At 43.3% G+C, this 17,400-nt stretch overlaps 1 protein-coding gene across 1 annotated transcript in view; it reads left to right on the top strand.

The window, feature by feature from the left end:
* Window positions 1-484: 484 nt before the first annotated feature.
* LOC306939363 (uncharacterized protein) overlaps window positions 485-17,400 on the top strand; it is a gene marked incomplete at its 5' end in the record, with an annotated part of 73,015 nt that continues 56,099 nt past the window's right edge. Inside the window, 2 exons of the mRNA XM_079523950.1 lie at window positions 485-535; window positions 635-766. Coding sequence (XP_079380076.1) covers window positions 485-535; window positions 635-766 — 183 coding nt within the window. The remainder of the gene's footprint in view (window positions 536-634; window positions 767-17,400) is intronic.

Here is a 17,400-nt window from a genome sequence, read left to right as displayed (position 1 = left end):
AAGGGTTCTGTTCCCTTAGGCCTCTATTGCCCAATGGGCAGTGCAACCTCAATTAATACATATAAATAATAGCTTAATAAGTAGGCCAACAAGTTCCCCATAGTTTAGGCATGTTGCAGAGTGCAGACAGACTACAGCTAAAGTTGTCTACTGAAATATGGGCCAACAAACTCAAGATAAGTTAGGTCACTCTCACTCTACTCAAGGAAATGAAATTGCCTCATGGCAGATAAACATTCTTGAAATAATTGCATTTTTTTTGTTCTTTTTTGTGTGGGAGACTTAGAGAAATATTTCCAAACATGGTATTAGCTGAACATCCGCTTAGAGAGAGAGAGAGAGAGAGAGAGAGAACCCCCATTATTTAGCTTAAACTTTCACCATGTACTGGAGTTCTGCCAAAAGGGAATACTTTTCATGACGTAGGAGTCCATTATGTTTTATTATATTGTACTTTTTTTTTTAACAAGGGTGATGTTCAGCCATGAGGGCTAGCGGTCCCACCCAACCAACCAACCAACCCCACCCATGCACGGTGAGCCCCGCCCACTTATTGCCAGTCTCCACAGAGCCAGTTGACAGCTAATGCCAGCCAGAGACAGGTAGACAGGTACAGTAAGGACATACAGTACAGTACAGTAGAGAGACGGAGAGTGACACAGTGACAGCGTCCACAGGTGCAACTAACGAACTGACCGCGGTTCCACCCTCCTCAACACAAACCCTGAACCCCACGCCGAGGAAAGAAAGAACTTTATACTTACTGGTAAGACGCGAGGCTTTATAAATACTGGTTTGTGTGCTTGGTTGAGATATTTATTAACCCCCATACAACACTGAATGCCCTTTGTATTGTTGTACAGGGTTCCGAAATGGGCTACAGATATTTACTGGTTCATGTTGTAGGATATTGAAGAGTACTGGTGGTGGCGGCCTTATCGTTTAATTTCGACAGTAGCCCTACGGTCATTTATAACGTTGGACTATATTCGTCGGGCAGAAAGGACAGAGTGACAACAGTGGTGTTCTGTTCACTCACTCGTCTGGATAGCTGTGCAGCCTATAGGTGGTGGAAGCATAGCTTTTATAGGCTACTCTGATATTGTCTACTTAAGTGAAGTGTATTAAAATAAAAATCACACCCGTGTGAACTGAGTGGTGTAAGGTCTTATACAGCCTGTTCAGCTGTGGTCTGACGTAATGTCAGTGACCATAGTAACCATGCTCATTCTTTTGAGGGACAGGTACACACAAAGCCAGTTGTTGGAGTGGTTTGCACCACTCAAAAATACTCTAAGGTCACGTTTAGGCCCACAGCTGACTGAAATTACTTGAGCCAAGGTGCAGAAGCATTGGCAATTTGGGTTAATTAAACTTAATTTACAAGAGCACAGTTTCTCTGCAGGTCAGTGGAAGAAGTAAATCAAAAATGTTTACTTATTTATTAAAGTAAATTAACTAGCCTACATGGTAAACCATGGTTTACAAATCAATATAACATGATGTGTGGAGATGATACAGTGTGGACTTTAATATGATCCAGTAGGCAATACTACAATTAAGTTTCATCAGAGGCATAGCCTATAACTTTTGTAGTATTTTCTTGTCAGTGAAAGTATACCACAGTCAACCCCTTATTTTATCTTCACACATCATAAATTGTCCTACTAGTTACTAGTTAAATACATGTTGTGCTTAGTTATTAACAACCATGGTTTTAGTTCGTAAAAAATGCATCTGATAGAAAGAAGCATTGTTATGGATCTTTTTGATTGCCTACCAATTACATTTCCACCTCCCTTTGGCAAACTGCACAAGTATGCAAACAATTAACACATCGATGCAGTGATCCACTGAGCTGAAAAGTACACTATATCAGCTGTCATCATGTCAAAGTGCTGCCAAAGATCAGTCCTGTTTCATGACCACCTGTACTCTGCTCTGATAAGACCAGCCACATGAACACGTGTTTGTTTACAAATGTCACGTGGTTAGAGATTGGGCCTTTGATCATATCTTAAGTAGGCCTAATATAAATTATTATGATAATAACAATAAATAATAATATCCATCAATCAATATCCATTGATCTCCACTGCCCAGTACAACCACAGTCTGATACTTTTGGTCACTGGGAGCTGACCAGTACAACCACAGTCTAATACTGTTGGTCACTGGGAGCTGACCAGTACAACCACAGTCTGCTACTGTTGGTCACTGGGAGCTGACCAATACAACCACAGTCTGCTACTGTTGGTCACTGGGAGCTGACCAGTACAACCACAGTCTGATACTGTTGGTCACTGGGAGCTGACCAGTACAACCACAGTCTGATACTGTTGGTCACTGGGAGCTGACCATACTGTTGGTCACTGGGAGCTGACCAGTACAACCACAGTCTGCTATTGTTGGTCACTGGGAGCTGACCAGTACAACCACAGTCTGATACTGTTGGTCACTGGGAGCTGACCAGTACAACCACAGTCTGATACTGTTGGTCACTGGGAGCTGACCAGTACAACCACAGTCTGATACTGTTGGTCACTGGGAGCTGACCATACTGTTGGTCACTGGGAGCTGACCAGTACAACCACAGTCTGCTACTGTTGGTCACTGGGAGCTGACCAGTACAACCACAGTCTGATACTGTTGGTCACTGGGAGCTGACCAGTACAACCACAGTCTGCTACTGTTGGTCACTGGGAGCTGACCAGTACAACCACAGTCTGATACTGTTGGTCACTGGGAGCTGACCATACTGTTGGTCACTGGGAGCTGACCAGTACAACCACAGTCTGCTACTGTTGGTCACTGGGAGCTGACCATACTGTTGGTCACTGGGAGCTGACCAGTACAACCACAGTCTGATACTGTTGGTCACTGGGAGCTGACCAGTACAACCACAGTCTGCTACTGTTGGTCACTGGGAGCTGACCAGTACAACCACAGTCTGATACTGTTGGTCACTGGGAGCTGACCATACTGTTGGTCACTGGGAGCTGACCAGTACAACCACAGTCTGCTACTGTTGGTCACTGGGAGCTGACCATACTGTTGGTCACTGGGAGCTGACCAGTACAACCACAGTCTGCTACTGTTGGTCACTGGGAGCTGACCAGTACAACCACAGTCTGCTACTGTTGGTCACTGGGAGCTGACCAGTACTACTGTTGGTCACTGGGAGCTGACCAGTACTACTGTTGGTCACTGGGAGCTGACCAGTACTACTGTTGGTCACTGGGAGCTGACCAGTACAACCACAGTCTGCTACTGTTGGTCACTGGGAGCTGACCAGTACTACTGTTGGTCACTGGGAGCTGACCAGTACTACTGTTGGTCACTGGGAGCTGACCAGTACTACTGTTGGTCACTGGGAACTGACCCGTACTACTGTTGGTCACTGGGAGCTGACCAGTACTACTGTTGGTCACTGGGAACTGACCAGTACTACTGTTGGTCACTGGGAGCTGACCAGTACTACTGTTGGTCTCTGGGAGCTGACCAGTACTACTGTTGGTCTCTGGGAGCTGACCAGTACTACTGTTGGTCACTGGGAGCTGACCAGTACTACTGTTGGTCTCTGGGAGCTGACCAGTACTACTGTTGGTCTCTGGGAGCTGACCAGTACTACTGTTGGTCACTTGGAGCTGACCAGTACTACTGTTGGTCTCTGGGAGCTGACCAGTACTACTGTTGGTCTCTGGGAGCTGACCAGTACTACTGTTGGTCTCTGGGAGCTGACCAGTACTACTGTTGGTCACTGGGAGCTGACCAGTACAGTACAGTTCAATCACAGTCTTCTACTGTTGGCCACTGGGAGCTGACCAGTACAACCACAGACTGGGTTTGTGTGTGTGTGTGTGTGTGTGTGTGTGTGTGTGTGTGTGTGTGTGTGTGTGTGTGTGTGTGTGTGTGTGTGTGTGTGTGTGTGTGTGTGTGTGTGTGTGTGTGTGTGTGTGTGTGTGTGTGTGTGTGTGTGTGTGTGTGTGAGTGAGTGAGTGAGACTTCAGGATCTTCAACTGGTGGTCGTGGTTGGAAAGAATGTACTGTAACTTATTAACTTCTCCCACCCTGATTTTGACCAGATAATATCACGGTGATTGAACCGTGACCACTCGGAGCCCCACCCACTTCACCTTTTACCCTCTTTCCTAACCAAACCCTGGCGCTTAAAGGAATACTATGTAACTTTGCGTTGAATATATATTCTTTCAGAGCAAACTTTTTTTTTTTCTTTTTTTTTGTTGACGTCAGGCCTAATTTCCCTCTATCCCAGCAGCCTTCAGCCACTGGAGTCGTGTGGTGGTGTTTACCTGCAGAAAGACATTATCTCACCGTATTTTGGTGTTTTCTATTTTTGGTAGACCAGGGACGTTTTGGGGCTAGCAAAACAAACAGTGGAAACACCACAATGTATTATTTATTTATGTATTTATTGTTTTGTTTTGCAAACACACACACAATGAAAAGTTACATATACTATGCGGCTATATGACTGATAATAATCAGCTGTAAAATGTAAACGGTAACACTGAATTATAACGTGACCACTGTCTGTCTGTCTGTCTGTCTGTCTGTCTGTCTGTCTGTCTGTCTGTCTGTCTGTCTGTCTGTCTGTCTGTCTGTACTGTACTGTCTGTACTGTACTGTACTGTACTGTACTGTACACAATGCAAACAATACTCTAATGATATTTTAGTTGACTGCTAACAAACTAAACAGTCGGTCATGCAAGACGTGCATGTGTAAAGATTTTCACTGGAATGCAGTAACCCCAGATTATTGGCTATTTCTGACTCTCTCTCTCTCTCTCTCTCTCTGTGTGTGTGTGTGTGTGTGTGTGTGTGTGTGTGTGTGTGTGTGTGTGTGTGTGTGTGTGTGTGTGTGTGTGTGTGTGTGTGTGTGTGTGTGTGTGTGTGTGTGTGTGTGTGTGTGTGTGTGTGTGTGTGTGTGTGTGTGTGTGTGTGTGTGTGTGCGTGCGTGCGTGCGTGCATGGTTGGACACTGTTTGTACTGTTTGTACAGGATGCTTGTGTTTTCCTCTGGTGGCCTATGATTATTATTATTAATTTTTTTTAGCCTTTTTCACTCGACCCCATGGCCTTTCCTCCTTTCCTTCCTTTACTGCCAGACTCAGGCCATAATGTCCAGTTGAGTGTAAAGCTTCATTATGTATAGTCAATATATGTGAGCTTGTAGATCGGATATTTACACTGGTGTATACATCGGTCTTAAGCCCTAACCACACCAAAGGGTTACCATGCAACTCCTTGGGTCCAAACGGTTGCAAGGAGTTAACGCTGAAACCGTCTCGACCCTTTGGTGTGGTCAATGTGGGTCAACGTGGGTCAACGTGCAACTAGCCTGGGGTCCACCAATGCTTTCTATGGCATAGGCAGCTCCCGGCAGGATCCGCCGGGAGAATCTAGACGCAGCTGCGCGACATGAGACTAATTAATTAGAGCGACAGAGAGAGAGAGTAGTGTGTGTGTAGTGTGTACATGTGTGTCAATTTAACAAAGGTGCAGACGATCAGAAATCAGCAGAGAGTGATCGACGTTTGCGCTACTGTATGCCGTATTGAAGTGGAGTCGGCACCAGACTTTTTTTGTTCTCCCTGAAAATAAAAACGTCTGGGTTTCCGAGGCTAACGTGCAACAAGACATATCACACCGCAGGGACAACGCTAAAACCGTCTTGACCAAGCCCCCAGTGCAGCTCTCCAACGTTGAAGCACTGGGGCCTAGTGGTAAGAGGTGGGACTGCAGGCAGACCCGTGGAGTTATGACTAGGAAACCCCGTACAGCTGGGGTTTAACATTGAGCGCCCGTTTGCACTTCCGGAAGTAGACGGTTCTTCCGGGTGCTTCGAAACGCCACTGAGCAACTTCCACTATCACTCCGGTTCAGTCTCTATCCTTTTAATACTCTATCTATGGTCTTGACCGGGCTTTAAGGAGCAGCACAGACTGCAGGGGACCTTGCAGAAAAGGTTCTCTTGTTTTGGGGGCAAAAGACAATCATCTCTCAACCTCACCTGTACAACAGTGGCCCATTGTATCAGTTTATAACATTCATAACTCACTGTTAGGCCTGTCACAAGTTACATAATTGAAATTATTTGAGATAAGCCGGATAATCGCTTCCATGTTGAAATGTTCTTTCATTTTCCAAAACTGTGGAAATGGCTTTGATTAAATATAGCCTTCTTTCTATCTTTCTTTCTTTCTTTCTTTCTTTCTTTCTTTCTTTCTTTCTTTCTTTCTTTCTTTTTCTATTTTTTTGTGTGATTTTTCGTACCATGCTACTTATGTTGTAGGTCATATTGACCCTGTATTTCTTTTTCTTTTTTTACAAAGCCTAAAGGGAAACATGTCTTTTTGATGTTCCAATGTTCAATGTCAATAACAAAATTGGCTAAATCGTAATTGTTTCGATGACAATTCATTGTCAAGTAACATTTCATGATCGTGGGCCGTGGCAGCCCTATGGCTTTCATCTGCTTCTTGACCTACCCCCCCGACCCCCCCCCACCCCCCACAACACCCCTTTCTGTAATGTTTTAATGAGGTGAATTCTTTCCCTTGACTCTGGTTTAGTGAGTCAACCAACCAGACTAACTACAAAAACTGCCTGTTCTCTCTCTCTCTCTCTCTCTCTCTCTCTCTCTCTCCTCTTTCTATCACTTTCCCTCTCACTCACTCGCTTTCTCTCCCTCCTTCACTCATCTCAAGTTTTAAATTTCATTTTTATTGGCATGACAATCATTCTCATTCTTCCAAAGCATTAATATGATTAAAATACATGTAGTAACGAAAATACTAACAAGATAACAAAAACCTCCAAACAGACAGACAGACAGACAGACTGACAGACCGACATATACATGATGTATGTATAGACTATAGTCACCCATTGTCCCTCATTTTGTGGCAGGCTGCTACTGCATTTTGCGGCAAACTGTGAACATTCATGGACAGAGTCAGACGTGCGTGGGTGCGTGCATGCACGCGTGCACGGCGTATATGGTTTACTGCATATTATGGCTGAATGCGCACAGGTGACCTATGACGTCAAGCAGGCGTCGGAGGTCTTGAGGACGTTTACGTTCGGTTCAGGGACGTGGTTCAAGGCCGGGTCGGCGTGTGAGTGAGAATTTGGGGTGGTATGTTGTTTGCGGTCAAGAAAGTGGAGACGTGTTTCCATCACAGCCTGTCCTCTATCTGGACAGCCCAGGATTGTCCGTGTCGGTCTTCTGTTAAAGGACCACTTCACCACTTTTCAACATCTCTTCATATAATTGGTCCTCACTAATGTTCATGATAAAACACCACCTTTTTTTCCTACTCAGTCTGTGTCTCATAGGAGGGCTTTGGGCAGTTCGGACACCCGTCCACCAGTGACATCATCATTAGGCAGATTTTTTTTAAACAAGATTTGTTTTAAAATATATTTAGATTTGTATTATCGTGAGAACGATGGCTTCAACTTTTGCATTGCAACTTTTCAGGAAAAGAAAGCCTGCCGTTTCTATTAGCTTGGATTCACCATCGATGATGTCACTGGTGGACGGGTTTCTGAACTGCCCACAGCCTTCCTATGAGACACAGACTGAGTAGAAAAAAAATTGTGGTATTTTTAACATTAGTTAGGACCAATTATAGGAAGAGAAGTTGAAAAGTGGTGAAGTGGTCCTTTAACCCATTCAAACCGGGAAAGCATTTGTGTCATTTTTGATTTTAGCTATCGAACCTCATATGTCCAAAACTGTTACTTTTGAGGATAGTAGCAGATCTACAAGCTCAAAATGCGTCGGTTTCGAGCTTGTGGATGGATCTGTTTCTTTTGATGCTTTTTGTCAGTTTCGTTTCGTGTGACGCTATAGTATGATCAAGTAGTGCGTCCATTTTCGGAAAAACAGAAAAAGTTAGGATACAGAGATTCTGCCCGACAACAGCGATATGCAGCAACAACAAAAATGACACAGAGCCACTCCCAGCTCGAAAGGTACAGCGTAATGGGTTAAGCATTCAGAATGTCAGACCTGAGGCCGATTCTACGTTTTCTGGAAAACCTTTATGTTGCCGACTGCCGAGGCGTTCCTGGCTTGAAAGGTATGACAGCATACATACAGTAGGTGTTCCAGGTCTAAATGGGTGCTTGCTTCAGCCTGTACATTGTTATGCTTTTTCTCATTTTGCTATCAATCACAGACCCGCCGTGATCAAATATTTTGCCACAGTCTACTGTAAGATCCAGATACGCATTGGAGTTTACTTTGGGTTGTTGATGTTTGGATCCAATAGGTGTCATCATCTTGTTTTTGTTGATTGATAATTTGGTTGAGTGGGATTTGTTGACTCACTGTACAGTGAAGTCTGTCGGGCATCAGGACTAGTTGAGTGAAGGGTCTAATGTTAGTCTGTTGGGCATCAGGACTAGTTGAGTGTAGGGTCTAATGTTAGTCTGTTGGGCATCAGGACTAGTTGAGTGAAGGGTCTAATGTTAGTCTGTTGGGCATCAGGACTAGTTGAGTGTAGGGTCTAATGTTAGTCTGTTGGGCATCAGGACTAGTTGAGTGTAGGGTAGGGTCTAATGTTAGTCTGTTGGGCATCAGGACTAGTTGAGTGTAGGGTAGGGTCTAATGTTAGTCTGTTGGGCATCGGGACTAGTTGAGTGTAGGGTCTAATGTTAGTCTGTTGGGCATCAGGACTAGTTGAGTGTAGGGTCTAATGTTAGTCTGTTGGGCATCAGGACTAGTTGAGTGTAGGGTCTAATGTTAGTCTGTTGGGCATCAGGACTAGTTGACTGAGGGGACTCTTGTGTATGTTCATCTTTTGATGAATGATAATGAGATTTATAATGATAATATCTCTCTCTGTCCCTCTCTCTCTCTCTCTCTCTCTCTCTCTCTCTCTCTCTCTCTCTCTCTCTCTCTCTCTGTCTATCTCTCTCCTCTCCTATCACTCAATTCTCTCTCTTTGTCATGTGTCTCTTATTGCCTGTCTCATCTCAATCGTCTATCTTTTTCTCTCTTCCTGTCCCTCTCTCCCTCCTCTCTCAATGTCTCCTTCATGAGAGAGAGAGAGAGAGAGAGAGGGGGGGGGAGAGAGAGGGGGGGAGAGAGGGGGGGGAGAGAGAGAGAGAGAGAGAGAGAGGGGGGGGGAGAGAGAGAGAGAGAGGGGGGGGAGAGAGAGAGAGAGGGGGGGAGAGAGAGAGAGAGAGAGAGAGCGAGAGAGAGAGAGAGAGCGCGCGCTGTTAGAGAGGATTCATTGTCTTAGACCAGGGTGTGGCCCTGTTGTTTTTATAGTTGGATATGTTTATCTAAGCAGTAATACACGACACGGTCATGTGCTTCATGATGAGATAATCATGAGGCACAGACAAATCCTCCGTGTTGTGTACACTCCTAAGAGTCCATTTGGTTCCATTTGTATACAATACAAGTTAAAAATGGATATATAAATGTCATTGTGTGGTATTGTTGTGCTGACTGTGGTCTTATATGTCATGGTTATTATACCACAATATTTTACAGTACATAATCTTGTAACTATATATCACATTTTTATTATTTATATTCATTATTTGAAATCAAAGAAACCCCAAATCACGTCACTATCGTGCAGTACAGTGCAGTATACTTGAAATGGATAACATATTGATTCCTCAATCATAATGTGACCTCACTATGGTAACCTCAGGAAAAAACGCATGTTTTTTTGTTATTGATTAAATACTTTATTAGTCAGAAATGTGAACAGCGTGTGTTACAGTAAGACATTAAAGCTAAAGGGAAAACACAAAAACGTCCTGGGGACTGGTTTCCATTGTGGTCCTACTGTATGTATTCAATTCATCAACAAAATGAAATATGCACAAAGGAGATAGGAAAGTTACATTTACCTCTCCTTTTGGTTCCCTGATAGATTTTCTAAGGCCAACAGCTACTATGAATGACCTATTTTAAGGATCCACTCAATTAAGACATAAAACACTTCCAATTTCCATTTGATTGGATGGTATATAATGTTGTAATCTTTATGGTATATAGCCCCAATCAACACCCTGTCGGCTCCTCACACAGAGAAGCAGTCTCAAGCATAGACCTTTTTTACTTAATAATTATCAACCTGCAGATAATCTATATATTATGAAAGGTATACTTTGCTATAATAGCCGGGAGATAGTTGTGCAGTGGTCCGCATGTGGATCGCGGTCCGCCTATTGAGTACCTCGATGAATTGAATACACAGGACCACAATGGAAACAAGCCCTTAGGACTTTTTGTGATATCCTTTTAGCATTGCTGTATAATTATAATATTCTGCAAACTGCTAATAAAGTGTTCAATCAATCACCAAAGGTACCACTGGTATAAAGTTAGTTACAAAACTATGGTTAGTATTTTTCCTTTTTTTTTGTTTACCCAGGGTAAGTGGACTAAGCTCGAGATGCTTGTTTACAGCCACGTCCTGCTCATAGAACATTTCATGGTTGGGGTTCAATGCCTTGCTCAAGGGCACTTCAGCGGTGGTAATTTTAACGTGCCGGTCCGGGGATTCGAACTGGCGACCTTCCGGTATCAAGACCGCTCCGCAAACCGTTCGGCCACCGCTGCCTGTCAAACACCAAAGTGCACTGATTAACTGTCAGCTGTCTAAATCAGTGGTTCCCAGACTTTTCGGGGCAAGACCCAAATAAAGTTTGCCCGGAAACCAAACTGGTGAAAATAGCAGATCTACAAGCACACGGCGCGTCGCTTCGCGCCACGTTGCCAGCTTCTAGATCAGCTATTTGCACTACTTCTTAATTATTATTATTATTATTATTATACATTACATTCTTTTACATTTAAAAAATGTTTTTTCAATGTAGGAAAATAAAATGGGATTTTTATTCGAGTCGTGAGTCTTGACCCATAAAAATTGGTTTGGGAAACAGTGGTCTAAATATGAATGCTAACCTATAGCAACTGTGCTACTGTAGCACTTTGGTGTTTGTTTTGGTTTCCATACTAACGTATCTGTGGCGTTGATGTTTTATTACAATTCTCAGGATGATTTGTGTTTTATGCGACAAGTTTTGAGGTGATGTCATCTTTGCAGCCTACACTACAGAACAGAACCATCCCAATTAAAAGTGTGCGCGCGTGTGTGTGTGTGTGTGTGTGTGTGTGTGTGTGTGTGTGTGTGTGTGTGTGTGTGTGTGTGTGTGTGTGTGTGTGTGTTTGTGTGTGTGTGTGTGTGTGTGTGTGTGTGTGTGCGTGCGTACCTCCACTCCCCGATACCTTGATTACCTTAGTACTAAGTTATGCCATGAATCAGAACATTGCTGAATATGATCCAATACTTGGCTCACACACACACACACACACACACACACACACACACACACACACACACACACACACACACACACACACACACACACACACACACACACACACACACACACACCTTGAAGACCTTACTGTAGTGTATGAGTATGGGTGGGTTATCAGACAACAAGTTGAAATGCTTTAACGATATTTATCTTGTAAATAGTATTATTGGTATATTGCAGTATACGTAAATTGTTGTGTACTAATCAATATAATCAATTACAAAAAATATTTAAATAAAGTAATTGTTCCAAATTATTAAAAAATAGCAAATGTGTGCTGTGCAGGCTCACAATGCGGCACATCACAACACGATTTTCGTCTAAAATAGCATGAAGGTAAAGTAAATAAGCAGTAGGTAAACATACTAATCGATTTAGTTGATTATGAAAAATCCATGAATGTTTATTTTTTCACATTGATACACTCCATTATTTGATTCATAGACAAAGTAAGCGATAGAATCATCACTAGGAAAAGAATGGAGAGTTGCAGGCCTGACTGAGAGCATAGATATACTATATTTATTTGTTTTTTCAACATATAATTAAAACAATCCCTTAGTACATACATAACATACGTCAACGTAATAATAATAATGACAATAATAAACAAAATCAACAACATACGTAACAAAAACAAAAACAGACAGACAGAGCACTGCCATACATTGTGCATTTCCTTCATTTCTTTCATGTGTTTACTCTTTGTTTTCACCTATCTTTTTAGATAATCTGTGAAGGGAGTCCATGTTTTTATGAATGTTTTTATGAGCATAGATATACTAGACCTATTGCAGGTCTAGGGCATCAGTTATAGTCGTGGGAAAGAGGAGAGAGGCTGGTATGTCAAGAATGAGGGAGTTGGTCTTACTATTAGAAAGCTAAAGTTACACATACACACACACACACACACACACACACACACACACACACACACACACACACACACACACACACACACACACACACACACACACACACACACACACACACACTCATTCACCAATGTTCATACTATGCACACTCCCATTAGGCACATGCAGACATACATATGTCTACATTAGTATACACTAATTGGATTGGAATGGCAACATGATACATACTGTACCTACTGTACAAACCTGCTCAAACCACATTACACACACTCACTACATACCGGCGTTCTTCTCTTTCCTGTGCGTGCGTGCGTGCGTGCGTGCGTGCACAGTTTATTTATATTGTGTGGACTGGCCCTGAAGTGGCGAGGTCATTGTTGGTTTGTGTAATATTTACCATACAGTATGTCACTATCGGAGGGAATGGAAAGGCTGTTGCATAACTCTAATACAAACTAACAGAAGCAGAGTGAGAGAATGAGATGTAGATATCTTTCACATATCTTATCTTGCTAATGATGCTTGACAGAAACTCACCCTTCTCCCTGACATGCAGTGTGCCCCTGCTGTAGTTTACCTAGCCATGTTGTCTTCATTGAGATAGACGGTAGGAAAGCTGTGAGGGAGAGAGACAGACTGTAGGAAAGCTGTGAGGGAGAGACAGACTGTAGGAAAGCTGAGAGGGAGAGACAGACTGTAGGAAAGCTGAGAGGGAGAGACAGACTGTAGGAAAGCTGAGAGGGAGAGTCAGACTGTAGGAAAGCTGTGAGGGAGAGACAGACTGTAGGAAAGCTGTGAGGGAGACAGTGTAGGACAGACAGACTGTAAGAAAGATGTGAGGGAGAGACAGTGTAGGAGAGTCAGACTGTAGGAAAGCTGTGAGGGAGAGACAGACTGTAGGAAAGCTGTGAGGGAGAGACAGTGTAGGAGAGTCAGACTGTAGGAAAGCTGTGAGGTAGAGACAGACTGTAGGAAAGCTGTGAGGGAGACAGTGTAGGAGAGACAGACTGTAGGAAAGCTGTGAGGGAGAGACAGTGTAGGAGAGTCAGACTGTAGGAAAGATGTGAGGGAGAGACAGACTGTAGGAAAGCTGAGAGGGAGACAGTGTAGGAGAGTCAGACTGTAGGAAAGCTGTGAGGGAGAGACAGACTGTAGGAAAGCTGAGAGGGAGACAGTGTAGGAGAGTCAGACTGTAGGAAATCTGTGAGGGAGAGACAGACTGTAGGAAAGCTGTGAGGGAGACAGTGTAGGAGAGTCAGACTGTAGGAAAGCTGAGAGTGAGAGACAGACTGTAGGAAAGCTGTGAGGGAGACAGTGTAGGAGAGATAGACTGTAGGAAAGCTGTGAGGGAGAGACAGACTGTAGGGAAGCTGTGAGGGTAAGCAAAAGCAAAGTTACTATATTTACCCAGGGTAACTGGACTAAGCATCAGATACTTGTTTACAGCCAGGCCCTGCTCATAGAACATTTCATGGTAGTGGTTCAATGCCTTGCTCAAGGGCACTTCAGCGGTGGTAATTTTAACGTGCCGGTCTGGGGATACGAACTGGCGACCTTCCGGTATCAAGACCGCTCCGCAAACCGTTCGGCCACCGCTGCCACAAGTGACAGTGTAGGAGAGACAGACTGTAGGAAAGCTGTGAGGGAGACAGTGTAGGAGAGACAGACTGTAGGAAAGATGTGAGGGAGACAGTGTAGGAGAGACAGACTGTAGGAAAGCTGTGAGGGAGACAGTGTAGGAGAGACAGACTGTAGGAAAGCTGTGAGGGAGACAGTGTAGGAGAGACAGACTGTAGGAAAGCTGTGAGGGAGACAGACTGTAGGAAAGCTGTGAGGGAGACAAAGTAGGAGAGACAGACAGTAGGAAAGCTGAGAAGGATAGACAAACCCTAGATAGACAGATATATATTGATTGATTACCTTTATAGATAGTCATCTTTTGATGGGCAAAAATGCCACTTCAGCCCACTAACCCCAATCTATACTAAGTTGTGTGACGGTGTCGCAGTGACTAGCTGCAATTAAGGTCCTCCCCTAAATGTGCTCCCCTAATGTGCTTCCACTGTAAGTGTAAGGCCCTGCCATCAGACTCCGGGGTCCGGGGCCCACCATGGTCTGTAAATCTGAGAGTGTACAAATGGAATGGAGAGGAAATTCTCAGGTAAACTCTTGAAACTGTAAGGGTCCATTTGGTTCCATCCATTTGTACACTCAGAGTTACAGCCCTTTATGGGGCCACTAACTTGGACCCGACGTTGAGAGCCAGTGATATATAAATGACCCCAGCCCAAGCTCATAACACGTCGCAGACACGTTGTGAGCTTTTGTTCAAAGGCTATACATTTATGACGCGCTACACTGTCGCGGAGCTAAAATGGGCATTTCCCAGAAAAAAGAGTGGGGACTAGAACAGTGTCGGACGATATTTCTTTGTTCCACTAAACGGTGATCATGGGTGATGTGACAACAGCCCCAGATTAGCAGTTCTTTTTTTTTTTTTAAACATCTGTTTATTATGAATTTTTGGTATACAGGCATTTCAGTAATATTTAGTTACAGATTGGTCAAAAACATAGCAGAAACATACAAACAAAACAAGACTTACAATAAAAAGAGACAAAACATAACGTCAAAGAAAAACAATAAAATAATAACCGACATGGCTGATGACTACACCGCACTCCGAGGACAGAAACAACATCACAATACATTCTAAAAAAACATTTTCATTAATTAGATGACATTACGGGGCAGAACAATATCGTATTCAATCACTTCAGTCCAACACAACAAGCATCTCAATAATGGGTGACCAGACTTTTAGATTAGCAGTTCTACTCATATCTACGCCATGTGGTTCTCCAGGGCTCTATACTGAAATGCAGTTTCTCTGCAATTCCTCTATTCAGTTTAACACCCCGATCACCCGGGGTTATTTAATCCATTAAATCATAGCGCCCAGCGATTTATAGCAGCGGAGCACATTTAGCGACGGACCGGATGTTATCCTGGATGTGGCTGAAGTAGCTAGATGTAGCCAAAACACTCTTGAGGCAATCGACAACAACGGGAGGTATGATTAATTCTATCGCGACTAGCTGTGGGACCGTGGTGGGCCGTCTAACACATAATCTTTTCTTAGAATTGGACGGAATGATTTAGATCAAGAGTTATTCACGCTTTAAGATTTTTCCATCTCGTCGGCTAAACAGGGGGGGAACATTTTCGATGACGTCCCACTGTTGCGCAACATCGAATGTTTTTTTTTTTTTTAATACATTTTATTCAAAGAGTATGACATCATATACAAGTTTCACAGAAAGAAAATACAACTCTTTGTTTTAAAATTTTCTCCCACAACTCCTTTCCCAATCCTCCCCACCCACCCACCATCTTTCCCCACGAGGCCAGACATACAAACAACATAAATTATATACAGGTATAAAACCAATAAGTTGAGTACATAACTAAGATACACACAACATATATACAGGTATAACACCAATAGGTTGAGTACATAACTAAGATACAGAGAAAGGGATTCTCCGTCTTGAGCGCTGGGCGTTACTAATTGATAGGGCGGAGAACTCCGTCCTGTGCGCTCAGGTTGTTTTTAAATGAGTGTTGTTTTGCATTAATATGTAGCACCTCCAGGCTCCAATTTAGCATCTGGGAGAAATGGCCCTCCTCCAAGACTATGGCCAGCCATGCTGGTTGTCCAGCGAGTAGAGGTGGTATGATGCAGTGTTGGGTAGAGAAGATGTTGTTGATGTTCACATTCTGTTGATGTTGCCACAACATTTGACTCATTTAATGAGACTGAAAGAGTCTGCATCTGTCGTTCTGCTTTCCGCATGGGGTATTTTATGCGAATACGAGACTGCTCGCCCCTTTACCAACTCGCCACGGGCGTACAGCCGGCGGAACAGCACGGCCTGGTATTCCTAAAGTAATCTAAGTAAACCTCAGTAAAACGATGCCTAAACCTAACCCTATTCCTAAACTTAACCCCAGTAAAACTATGCCTAACCCTAAACTTATTTCTAACCTTATTCTCAGTAAAACAAAATAAAGAATACAAGAACCGCCGCACCGAGCTGTCGGCGTGAGGTCGGCGGAAAAAAGCTGGGGCGAGATGGAATTGGGGCGACCTGACCTGTTACCTTTTATGCAGTGTATGTATGTAGGATTGTAGACCTATTGCGTACTATGCATAGTGTGTGCGTGCCGCTGCGTGCATGCGTGTGTGTGTGTACATGTGAAGCAGTGTATATCCTGCCACTACAGTAGCCTGCATGCAGGTAAAGCAAAGGAAGACATTCATCTTTTGGTTTTTGTCATTGTCAACATTGCATGTCTACAAAACAGTAACACCCCAAACCTACAGTACAATTATTTCTCCTACTTGCAAGTATTTCTCCATTTAGCCACAAGACAGAACCACAGAACCACAAGTAAAAACAACAACTGTTAAAACAAATCACAATTGAGCGGTGCTGTAAGTGTGGTCACAATAGAATAGTAGTGTACTGTATATAGACTTACAATAAGCAAGCTAACCCATTTAGGCCTGTCATCGAAATTTAAAAAAATATCTGCTAAATCATGACTTTCTGTATCAGTGGTGCTCAATATTTTATGTCAAGGACCCCCAACAATTATATGTAATCGGCCACCGACCCCCATCTGAAAATATGTTGTTCCAGGAACCCCTCAGAAGCAAAGATTTGAGTTAAAAACTACTACATTTTCAGGATTTTTCAAAAATAGCAGACCTACAAGCTCGTAGCGCGCCACTCGGTGGCGCGCTATGAGCTTGTAGATCTGCTATTTTTCAATAGCTAAAGTATAACATAATGCTTAAAACACCAACAGGGGTTCCCGCCCAAAATGGGCTATTCACAAGTCCTGTATTGTCACATAATGATTTGATTATCTCAGAGATGCATATGGCTGTCACATTAGCATATATCAACAGACGGGAACATATACAAACAAACAAACAAACAAGAGACCTACAACTGGACCTGAATAACATGTAATCTTAGACATCCCACAGCATGACATGCTGAGGAAGAAATAACCCAAAATAACTCAACAATATATAAACCAGTAGTTGCTTCAATTCATACTTTAAATTTG

The sequence above is a fragment of the Electrona antarctica genome (genome assembly GCF_951216825.1).
Source record: "Electrona antarctica genome assembly, chromosome: 16".
In the NCBI taxonomy this organism is placed as follows: Eukaryota; Metazoa; Chordata; class Actinopteri; order Myctophiformes; family Myctophidae; genus Electrona; species Electrona antarctica.
Note: the sequence above shows the minus strand (reverse complement) of the source record. Positions and strands in the feature narration are given on the sequence as shown.